General features: G+C 30.2%; 1 protein-coding gene and 1 long non-coding RNA gene across 10 annotated transcripts in view; one reads left to right on the top strand and one right to left on the bottom strand.

Moving 5' to 3' along the window:
- LOC141544605 (uncharacterized) overlaps positions 1–12,947 on the bottom strand; it is an 82,488-nt gene that overhangs the window by 57,659 nt on the left and 11,882 nt on the right. The gene's annotated exons all lie outside the window — the stretch shown is intronic.
- The window catches only part of LOC141544603 (uncharacterized), a 133,254-nt gene that overhangs the window by 114,348 nt on the left and 5,959 nt on the right, over positions 1–12,947 (top strand). For 4 of the 6 annotated variants that reach the window (XR_012482684.1, XR_012482686.1, XR_012482685.1 and 1 more), the window contains 3 exons: positions 7,665–7,922; positions 8,883–8,983; positions 10,734–10,874. Coding sequence is in view for 1 of the 6 variants with exons in the window: in XM_074270983.1 (XP_074127084.1) it covers positions 7,665–7,922; positions 8,883–8,983 (359 nt within the window). In the remaining 5 variants the exon portion in view is untranslated. The remainder of the gene's footprint in view (positions 1–7,664; positions 7,923–8,882; positions 8,984–10,733; positions 10,875–12,947) is intronic. The other 2 variants (XR_012482687.1, XM_074270983.1) reach the window with 2 other exon arrangements.

Below are 12,947 nucleotides of genomic sequence, written 5' to 3'. Positions count from 1 at the left end.
GTAAAACAAAGCAAAGCAAAATCTTTTCATGTGCCAAGTAAAACATTGTGAAGGATTCAAAATATGTAAGAATAAATTTCTAGTTCAAGAAAACATATTTAATAATAGAAGGCATTATATTCCTAACAGTCCATTTTTTCTTTTATTTCTCTTGGGTTTACTTTTGTTCTCTGCTGTGTATTTTTCTTTTTTTTTTGTATTTTTCACTCCTCTCTTCATATCTCCAGGGAGGCTTGCAGATATACATCTATGTGTGTGTACACACATATATATGTGTATATATATATATATATATATATATATATATATATATATATATATATATATATATATATATATATATATATATATATATATATATATATATATATATATATATATATGTATATGTATATATATATGTATATATATACATATATATATATACATATATATACACACATACATGTACATATGTATATATGTACACACATACATGTATATATGTATATATATATGTACACACATACATGTATATATATATATATATATATATATATATATATATATATATATATATATATATACCTACATACATATTCATGTATACAAAATATATATATATATATCCATGCACCTATACATATTTACACATACTTCTAAAACATTATTATGACTGAAAAACAATGTAGATTTGTTTCTTGATTAAATCTTTGACTTGTCGGAATTTGGGGATTATTACTTCTATATTTTTTCCTATTAAATTTTACTTCGGACATTGCTATTATATTAGTATTTATGGCTTCTTTTCCCCATCCCTGCTTATTCTTCTTTTTGACTTAGGCTTTAGCAGCTGTCCCCTCCCCTACCCAACCACCATAGATATCATTTTTATCTTTTCCCCTAATCCCATACTTTCCTCTTTATCCCATTCGTATTAATCTGCACACCTTACCCCATTGCCATTCAATTACACACACTACTGTACCCCACCTTATCTTATTACTTCCCATCTTATTTTCTTTATAGATTTTGAAGGATATTGTACCCTTTCTTTTGTGTATATACCAAGAAAGAATAACACACACATACATACACATAATGTATGTGTATAAGAGACAGATAAATTCATTTTTCATATTGTTCTTATATGTTAAATTTTCTATTAAATTCAGGTTTGCTTGAGACAAAATTCTGAAATTAATATAGTGTTTTGAATGTCCTTTTGTTTTCATTTAATAACAATGCCATTTAATTAAACACAGGTGTGTACCCCACCTTATCCTATTCCTTGCCCCTTAATTTCTAAGGATTTTTAAGGTGTTAGCCCCTTCTTCTTGTATATATGCCAAGAAAGGAGTAGCATGCACACACATGAACAACCCCATAAACACACATGTGCTCACACACACACACAGAGAGAAATACATATACTACCTATACATATATCCATATATCTGTGTCTGTATAAAACAGATATTAATTTTTCATTTTGGTTCTTCTATGTAAATTTTTCTATTCAGTTCAGGTTTGTTTGAGGTAAAATCATGAAAATAATAGAGTTTATTGAATGTCCTTTTTATTTCATTCAATATTATATTTAATATTTCTGGGTACAATATTTTCATCTACAATATTAGGGTTTAATGCAATAATTATCACAGTTTTCCCATTTTAAATTCAATATTTTCCTTTATTCAGTCATTTTTACATTTATATTTAGAATCAGGAGTTCCAGATTCTCCCCTTCCTCTCTCCCCATCATAACCATTCCTTAGCGCCCCCACAGAGAAGCTACATGTGAAGTGATGAAAAATGCTTCCATCAAAGTCATGTTGCTACAATAGAAAACAGATCTCCTCCCTCCCCTCTTAAGAAAAAGAAAATAAAAACGTATGCTTCAATCTGTATTATGACACAATCAATTCTATCTCTGGTGTGAATAACATTTTTCATCATAAGTCCTTCACAATCATTGTATTGATGAGAACATTGCTACTGCTTTGTACACAGGACATTTCACTTTGCACAATCTACAGAAAACTTATCTCACTGAATACACCCTACTAATAGGTTGTTTTATAAACATTTATATATGTGTGTGTGTGTATATATATATATATATATATATATATATATTACACGATGTTCTTATAAAAGTATTATTCAACATAATCACCTAACATGATATATTCTCTCATTGCTAGTTGAAGACCATCCCCTCAACTTTTAATTCTTTGTCCACAAAAATGAACTGCTATAACATTTTTTGAACATATAGGCTCTTTCCCTACTTAAAAAAAATTCTATTTAGGAGACATGCCATGTATTGGTATAGGGCAAAAGTTAAATATGATTTTTAGGATCTTTTGAGGATAGTTCCAATTTGCTCTACAGAATGTGTGAATCAGCTCACAATTCCATTAACAATGCATTAATATCACCTTTCCCCTCCACATTGATTCCAGCATTTGTCATTTTCCTTTTCTGGACCATTAGCCAATTTAAAAGATCATTCCTCAGAATTGTTCATGTTTAATTTTTCCAATCTACAGTGAGAAATTTTTCATATGACTACAAATATCTTGACTAGTTCATCTGAAAGCTGTTCAAATCTTTATGATTTATCAGATAAGAATATATATATTTCTATATTATATATAGAAATATAGATAGATATAGATATACATATAGATGTAGATGTATATTTATGTACATATATAGATCTTTTTATAAAAATAATACACACTAAAAGACACAAGCACTTATCTCCATTTAATCCCTCTCCTGACAACAAGCAAGCTATAGTTAAGAAATGATATATTTACATACATATGTCTATAAACATATATATATATATATATATATATATATATATATATAATATATATATATATATATATATATATATATATATATATATATATATATATATATATATATATATATATATATACATATAAATCTCCCCACAAATATACCCTGCATACACACATATCTTTCCCATCACTGCCGATTCCTTCATTAAATTCTGCTCCGTAAGTTGCCTTTTGGATTCCTTTTTTGTATTCTTCATGGAGTTTTGCTTCCCCATCTGCCTACTCCTCTCTGTTTATTTTCTTATGGATTTTAGAAGGTACAATATCCTTCATGGTATATATGTAGTGTTGACAATTGAATCCATTCCCTAGGTGAATAGATCTTAATAACTATGAACCCTGATCCCCCTAATGCCACCTTGGGCATCTAATTTGTATAATATGGTTACTCTTTTAAGCTTTACTCTGCCAGTCTTTCTTTTGAGCTACCCTATTGCTGATGGAAATCTTAATCCTAAAGTATACATTGTCCATGTAAAAAAACCTAAGCAAATTGTTCATGTTTAAACACTTTGTCTATGTCAAGTTCCTTAAAATTACTCTTTGATATTGGCTCTTTGATTTTAAATTTTATGTTAAGTTCAGGTGTGATTGATAAAAAAGTTCTGAAAATTTGCAAGTTCCTTCAATTTCATTTTTTAAAATTGAAAATTGTAAACAAATTTGCTGGATGTGATATTTTTGGTTTTCTGTAGATATGTTTCTAGTACCTGTGGTCTTTTATTGTACCTATTGATAATTCTTGTACAATTCTAATTGTCCCTGCAGTGTATTGAAATATATATATACATATATATATATATATATATATATATATATATATATATATATATTTTGCTTCTTGTAACATTTGCTCTTTGATTTGGGGGTTTTGAAATCTGGCAATTATATTCCTATGTGTTTTCCACAAAGGATTTCTTTAGGTGGTGATCAGTGGATTTTTTCTATTTCTACTTTCCCCTCCTGTTTGCATCACTCCAAAAAAATTTTCTAGTATTCTTTACTGGGGATTTATATTGTGTCAAGTTTCTCTTTTTGATCAGAAGTTACTGGCAGTCCAATTATTTTTATATTTTCACTTTTTAATCTTTTCTCCAGATCTGTTCTTTTTCTTATATTTCCCATTTTGTTCTATTATCTCATACTTTATATTGTTTCACTTTTTCTTGGTCCCTCATAGCTTCAAGGGCTTCCTCTTGCCCAATTCTAATTTCACAAAATTATTTTAATCTTTGAGACACTGTACCTCCTTTTCTAATTGGTTAACTGTTTTTTGGTAATCTTGTTTTTCTTGGATGGTTTTCATTTGTTTTTCTATAGTTTTTCCTCAAGGCCTGTCATTTAAGATTTGAATTCTTTTTTTGAGTTCCTCCATAAATTCTCTTTAGGCAGGGAGCCATTTCACATTATTTTTGGGGTCTGAAACTATTTATGCTAAAGGATCATCTTTTGAAAGTGAATTCCGGTCTTCCCTATTCACATAATATATTTCAATGGTGTTTTTTTTTTTTCTTCTTTGCCACTTCTTCTTGTCTTTTTTTTTTTAATAAGACATATTTAAATAGAAGGTATTAATTTAAGTACCTCCAATCACTGGGTGGGGGATAGTGCCTCAAGCTTCCCTTCAGCTCTCCACTCTGACCAGGAACCTAAAATCAAGAACTCCACCCTCCTGCAAGTGCCTACAGTCAGCAGTGCCCCTACCCACCTTCTTCTGCACTCACCAGATGTTGGTTCCTTCTCGCCCAGGGCTGCATCTCAGCAGCACAGCTGGGCCTTGTATTCCTAAACATTCGAGGATCACTCCTGAAATCCAACCCCCACTCCACAAGAGGAGTCAATACAGTCCCACATTTGGGCAGGTCAAAACAGTGGGGCAGGTGAAAGTGACCATAGTTCCAGCAGAGACATTAGCTACACAAGCTGCTAGCCTGAGGGATCCCCACTGGATGTTCCTGAGTATTTAGCTTTGAGATGGTTGCACTTCTGATATGTTAATCCTGGCCCAAAATCTTCCTTTAGATCTTGTCCTGTTGTATCAAGAGAGGAATTCTGTTCTGCCCCCAAGTCAGCTTGGTTTTTCATGTTTATTTTTGCTCTGAGGCAAAGATTTGTCTTATTTGTGGGGTAAATTAGGCCTTGAAATTGACCATCTTGCTTTGCCATCTTCCCAGAATGCTCCCCCAAAATTTGAAAAGAGCATTGCTTTAAGAGATTTAAAAAAATATAGAACCAATAAAGAAACAGTTTGATTTCAGGGTGATTACTACTAAGAGTAATAACCTTCATTACTTTAAATAGATTTTAGAGTTACTGACTTATTGTAGGAAAACAGGATTTTAATTTGTTTGAGAGAAAGGGCTGACATACTTGGAAGATTTTCATTTCACTCCACCAGTAAATGGTTTATAATCTTTCCAGTATAGTATTCTGCATATATTGCTTTTCTATTTTAGGGAAGGAAAGATTTTCCTCCTGCTGAAAGAATAACAAATAAATGAATACATGGAGAGATGTTTTTCTTTTTTTGTTTTTTTTTTAAGATGTTAGATTTTGATAATATTGAAACATTTCCCCAACTCTGATATTTTACATCACCAAAAATTGGGGGAATGATTTGAAGAGCTTTTGAAAAATAGAAGTGCTTAAATGAGCTAACATTTGCAAAGTGGTGCTATGCAAGTGTTAAATAGAAGTGATGCTACCCATGTGATTTCTGAAACTCTTTCCTTCTCAGGAAATCGTAAAATGCTCAACTTAGGTTCTTAGATTCTCAGACTGTCTTGTTTATGATAGTTAAGGCAGGTTTGATGGGCCCAGACTGTTTTAATTGGTATCATTAAGATACCTATGATGGAAACTCCCCAGACAGTTTGATAAAGCCCTGATGGGAATCATGTTTTCTCAGAATATCTTTAACAGTCCCAATATCTCAATATATAACTTTTATCTTCCCAACTCTTCTGTATTACTTGTCCTCCTCCCCTGAGAAAACCCAAGTTTATATTTACTCTCTGAAAGGTGTGCTTATTGTTCAGATCTGCTCATAGGAGAGCTACAGGTGTCAGCCCCCTGTCCTGATTCATAAACAAGGAGGGGATAGGCGGGACTCAGCAGAGTTTAATCTATTCAGGATTACATCAGGGTTAATATACCTAAAGTTTGCCTATTGGGGTACAAATGCCTAAGTATTCAGTGAGATTCTTGCTACATCTAAATTGGAACAATAATCAAGGCATCATGTACAAAAGTATTCAGATAGCAGGTAACAGATAATAGAATGTCTGGCTGATGTCCTCCAGACACATTTCTTAGAAGTCTGTAATTGTGCCTTCCTCCAAAGATTCTTGATACTAGTAATCAGCAAGGTTAGACATGTCTCCTGACTTCTCAGAAGGCCTGCCACCAGCAGGAGGGATAGAGAAGCTGAGCCAGACTAGATTCCCAAAGTACTCCATGGAGAAAAGGGTCTTATACCTTAACATTCCATGGCCCTCAAGACTTATGAAGATTTCTGCTAAGTCCTTTTTAGGAGTAAGCCAGCTAGGAGATAGGCTCTCCCTCCCCCTTTGCAACTTCCATTTAATGATCTTTCTCCTTAATATAGCTGACTCTGGTTAGACTTCTAAATTCCTCTATGGATTTAGCCTGCCATTCAATGGTCTACTGATGGCTCCTAGAATATTTCTTTAATGGTTTCTTTCAAATACTAATTTTTTGCTAACTCTATTGCTCTCCCGAATCTATTTATGTTTAACCCCTCCTGCTACCTATTTTAGGTCTTCATTGTATCTGTAAATTCTTCTCATAAATAAAGATACCTTTTGGCAAAGAGAATGTCCTTATGAATTTTTCACATGTATCTTAGATTTCGTAGGTAAAATTGGGAGTTGCTACACTTACCCCATCATTTTTTTCAAATAATGACAAGTGACTAGAAACATTTTATTTTACTGTCAATCATTTGGTGTCTTGCAGTTTTCATCAATATTTATCGAACAGAATTGGCGTCTTAATATGCATAGAATTTGGCCTCTTTAGAACTCAGTAATGTCATATTTTTTTTTTTTGTATCATATATTTCACTCAGTCCTCTAGTCCCTGGGGCTGAAGGAAAACAGGTAGCTATCCTGCTTAGTTTATTGGTTTAGATTGTTGTGCCACTTGAGGAATATTAAGAGGCGCCTGTTGATGTTGTATATTCCTTGGGCACTGATACCAGAGTTTTGCAGATGAGAAACATACTATTTTTTCTGGTACTGCAATTGCACATCTCTCCTTGACATTCTAATTAGTTTAGATTGATTTTCTTTTTTCTAATCAACTCTGACCCTTAGAATCAGTCTTGTTAGAGTGATAAAAAAGGAATCATATTTCTTTGCAAATCCTTTTAATATCTATCTTTGCTTTAAGCCTAACATAATTTAAGAAGGTTTTGTTGATATCCATCTTATGTGAATTGGCTTGGTATCTACTCACTGTATTAAGAGGTGGAGAGAAAAGAGTTATAACAAAAGAAAGAACCCAGAAGAAACTATAGAATAAAGTAATAAATGTGGATTATTTCAACTTTATATAGAAGCTAGTAAAGTAATTTTGTGGTTTCTTCTTTCAATCTTACCTTTGTTTTGAATTTCTTAATTTGCTTTAATAATCGCTTTAGGAAAATATTTTATAGCTATAAGATAAGGATAAAGAAACACTTTCTTAAAGCTTACAATTAAGACTAATTTAATCTTAATTTTAAATGATTATTTAAGTCAAAAGATATTTACTTCTATACTTTGCTAAACTGATACCTTATAGAAACATGATGAAGAACTTCAGCAACAATTCGATGCTTCAAGAACTGTATCTTCCACAAATAGGCATATGGAATCTATAAATAGATGTCTTCAAGAAGAAACAGTGGAAACCTTGAAACAGAAATTTGACATGCTGCGTCTTAAGTGTCAATTAGAAATACATAACTACAGTCAAGTAGAACAATATGGACCAAATGTTAAAAAACAAGTGAAGGAAGAGACTAAAGGAAAACTAAAAAAAATCAATCCATTATTAAAGGTTATTTAATTTATCACTTTTATATTTTAAAATATTTCCATGTAAATGCAGATTTATCATTTTCCCCCCTATTATAAATTCAGAATCTTTTTCTTTAGAATTTTTCCCTCTACCTTTTAGTCTCCTTAAGCTTGGTATCACCTTAAAAAAAAAAAAAAAAAAAAAAAAAAAAACAGAAAGAAGAAAAGAAATTATTGCCCACTGATGTGAATTCTGAAAATACATTATTTTCTTCCCTTGTCAGAAAAAATGTTAAATTATCTATTTAGAATACTTTGTTTCCCAGATAGTTTTATGACCATAGTTAAGGCAACTATAATGCACTTAGCTTACTTTTAAGTATCATGATGGATGTCCAGCAGTGGTTTTTCCATGTAATGAACCAAATTGTTATTTTAAAGTTTCATATAATCATTCATTTTACAACTCTCTTTCTCAAATCTAGTTCTATTTACCACTCAAGGTACCTATTTTACATCTTTGAAATCATAAGCAAAAATAACCATATATACTATCAAATTGTTTTTTTTTATATAATTGGTGCAATATTCAAAAAGTGAGTTCTTTTAGTTTTTGTCTGTTTTTCAATGAAAATTTTAATTGGAGGAAAACATTTTAAAAGCATCTGGAGGTAATTTTTTTTTCAAAATTGTATTTCATATGTTTATAATAATCTAAAGAGATAAAACTCAAGGATAAGAATTAGTGAATTAACATCTAGTAGAAATTGAGTTGTTTTTGTTGTTTTTTGTCTTTTTCCAATTCAAATGCAATTCAGCTGATCTTGATCATGACTCATTTCAAAGTTAGAATCTATGTTTTGCAATTTAGTAGTGCCCTCTGAATCACTGTCTGAAATTAAAATGAAAGCTAATAGAATATGACAACAAAGTCTTAGAATTTTCAAGATAGAGTCAAGCATTTTTGTGAACTTTATTCTTTGTTTTCCATTTGGTTTAGATTCAACAACTGAAAGCTAAATTTTGCAAAAGCAACACTGGAAATCAAGAGTTGAAGGCAGAGCTAGAGAGATACAGAAAATTCTTTTCTCAAGAACACAGGTACACCTAAACACAGACAGGAAGAAAAAAGCATATAAATTTACATTGCTTTTGAAGATTTCCATTTGGAATATAACAAAACATTAATGATCATATCTATGACCTCAATGGAAAATGTGGGTTAACTGGGAGATTATACTTATATAAATATTTTATTTATGTATTTATTTTTTAATGTCAACTAGTTTGAAAGGAATACAATGGAAAGATGATCCCCTGGCTACAGTCAGAGGACCTGGATTCAGATCTTACCTCTGATGCTTGCAACTGTATGATTTTGGACAAATCACTGAACCTCCTGGTGCCTTAGTTTCTTTGTCTTTAAAATGAGCATGTTTAAAACTGGGGTTTTAAGATGCCTTTTTAGTCCTCAATCCAATGAAATGATCCAATAAAAATAACTAATTTTTAATTGTGTCTCATTTATATATCCTATTGTTTCTTTTCAGTATTTGAGACAGATTAGTCCTTCCAGGATAGTTAAAAATTTTAAATCAGAAAAACATTACTATGTTTTCAGCAAATGACAAGAGTAAACATTTTAAAGTGTTGTGGGAAATGTATTAACAGGATCATAGCAATATATGAGATATTATTACTACTCTTCATCAGATAATGAAAATGAGAAGTGTAGGATCTCATAGGGGTTTACACCAGAGTATTGTATAGCCAAAAGATATAATGGGTTAAAGAACAGGGGATGGGTAAAACTTCCTTGGTATATATCTTGCTGAAAATGTTAAATTGCTTTGGTTTTATGTTCTCTATCCATTTTGTTTTTTAGCCCAGAGTGATTTGGATCCTACCTGATTTCTTTAAGACCTAGTAATTTCCATTTGAATTTATAGAATAAAGTGATTTTAATGGCTTCTTTAAAATCAGATAAATAAGGAATGCAGCATTTGCAAGTATCTTTTGTGTTTCTGTTTTTAATTTTGTTTTGTTTTGTTTTCAGTTTCCCCAGGCCATTTTGGATAAAAACAAACAAAAACAAAACAAAAAACAAAAACAAAAACAAAACAAACAACTTTTTCTTCACTCAGTTTCTTTATACCATTCATTTGCTAGAAAAAGACCTTAATAGAAATAATTCAATTATGTAAAAAAATGTATAACATATAATTTCATTGTTTTCTGAGTCAAGAAACTTTTTAAGAAAAAAATCACAATTATGACAGTATTAAAAAAAAACCCAACCATTAAGAAAATTAATAGCCATTTATGTGCTGTAAAATGTTCACAGAACCAAAGAGAGGCTACTTATGGCAGACTAATCAATGAAAAACTAAAATACTAATATAATGCCAATATCCAAAGTAAAATTTGTTAGGATAAAATATAGAAGCAATCATTCCCAAATTCCGACAAAGTCAAAGATTTAATCAAGAAACAAATCTACATTGTTTTTCAGTCATATTAATGTTTTAGAAGTATGTGTAAATATGTATATGTGCATATACATATATATTTTGTATACATGAATATGTATGTATATGTATATAGGTATATATGTTCATTATATACATATATATCACTATATATATATACACACATATATATAAACATATATATATATGTTTGTATGTGTGTGTGTGTGTGTGTGTGTGTGTGTGTGTACACACACATATATGTATATCTACAATCCTCCCTGGAGACATGAGGAGAGGAGTGAAAAATACAAAAAAAAAAAAATGCATAGCTGAGAACAAAAGTAAACCTAAAGTTTTAAAAGTAAAATTTTACTCAACAGATTTACTAGAGGTCCCCTTTCTGGAGCCAATGAATAATGAATTTTGTTGATACTTCTTTGGTACTTCCTAGAAGAAGATCAATATATTTTCCTGAAAATACAGAGTCTTCAGAAAGTTCTACTGAAGACTGCTTTTCAAAGGTTAGTCATTTTTTCCCACCTTCTTGTTCTTTATCCTAAAGTTATAATGTAAAATTTCATGCTTATTTATTTTTGGGATTTATTTTTCAAAAAAAAAGATTTTTTTTGCCTAATAATAAATAAAAAATGTCGATATTTTTAAAGTTTTGTGTTCTTTAAAGTTTAAAAGGCTGTGTATTAAAGTTGTTTTTTTTGTTTGTTTGTTTTGTTTTGTTTTAATCCACAAGTATCATTCCTTTAAATTAATGATAATTCAATGGTGAAAAGGTGTGTAGCCAACATGGCTTAATCTTCTCTTTGACTCTCTCTTTGTAACCTGGAACACTTTAGTCAAAATCTAATTGTTTTTAAAGTAACCTCATATTAGTGCCTTTTTTTTTTTTTTTGTAATCATTTTTTATTCTAATGACACAAAGCTGATGGGAAGAAAAATCCTGTAGTTTCCATAATTAAAGGATTAGGATGAATGGAATTGGGAAAACCAATTTAACATATTTTTTCTTTTTCAATGGGTTCAATAATTTAGCATCTTAAAATAGTTTTCTTTCCTATACATACATATATATATATATATACATATATATATATATATATGTATTATATATATATATAGTCACTTAAAACATAAACATAAAATAAGAAAATAAAAACAAGTAAAATAAAATAAAGCAGAATCTTTTCATGTGCCAAGTAAAACATTGTGAAGGATTCAAAATATGCAGGAATAAATTTCAATTTCAAGAAAACATATTTAATAATAGAAGGCATTATATTCCTAACAGTCCATTTTTTCTTTTATTTCTTCTAGGTTTACTTTTGTTCTCTGCTATGTTTTTTTTTTTTTTTTTTCTTGGTACTTTTCACTCTTTTCCTCATGTCTCCAGGGAGGCTTGCAGATATACATATATGTGTGTGTACACATATACACACATATATCATATATATATATATATATATGTATATATATATATATATTTACTGATATATATGAATATAATGTACATATATACCTATATACATACATATTCATGTATACAAAATATATAAGTACATGCACATATACATATTTACACATACTTCTAAAAGATTATTATGACTGAAAAACAATGTAGATTTGTTTCTTGATTAAATCTTTGACTTTATCGGAATTTGGGGATTATTACTTCTATATTTTTTCCTAATAAATTTTACTTAGGACATTGGTATTATATTAGTATTTATTGCTTATTTTTCCCATCCCTGCTTATTCTTCTTTTTGACTTAGGCTTTACCAGCTGTCCCCTCCTCTACCCAACCACCATGGATATGTTTTTTTATCTTTTCCCCCAATCCCATACTTTCCTCTTTATCCCATTCATATTAATCTACACACCTTACCCCAGTGCCGTTCAATTACCCACACTACTGTACCCCACCTTATCCTATTCCTTCCAATCTTATTTTCTTTAGAGATTTTGAAGGATATTGTACCCTTTCTGATGTGTATATACCAAGAAAGAATAACACACACACACATACATACACATATTGTACGTGTATAAGAGACACACAAATTCATTTTTCATATTGTTCTTATATGTTAAATTTTCTATTAAGTCCAGGTTTCCTTGAGATAAAATTCTGAAATTAAAATAGTGTTTTGAATGTCCTTTTGTTTTCATTGATTATTATACTTAATTTTTCTGGTTATAATATTTTCATCTACAACATTAAGGTTTTATGTAATATATATCTCATTTTTCCCATTTCAAATTTAATATTTTTAAAATTACAGGTCAGTCATCTTTACATTTATGTATATAATTGGGAGTTCCAGATTCTCCCCCTTCCTCTCTCCTTACTATAACCCTTCCTTAGCGCCCCCCACAGTGAAACTACATGTGAAGTGATGCAAAAACCTTCTATCAAAGTCATGTTGCTACAATAGAAAACAGATCTTCTCCCTCCCCTCTCAAAAAAAAAAAAAAAGAAAATAAAAATTTATGCTTCAATCTGTATTATGACACAATCAATTCTTTCTCTGGATGTGAATAACATTTTTCATCATAAGTCCTGCACAATCATTGCATTGAT

This window comes from Sminthopsis crassicaudata, chromosome 5 (genome assembly GCF_048593235.1).
Source record: "Sminthopsis crassicaudata isolate SCR6 chromosome 5, ASM4859323v1, whole genome shotgun sequence".
Classification (NCBI taxonomy): Eukaryota; Metazoa; Chordata; class Mammalia; order Dasyuromorphia; family Dasyuridae; genus Sminthopsis; species Sminthopsis crassicaudata.
This window is presented reverse-complemented; position numbering and strand designations above follow the sequence as displayed.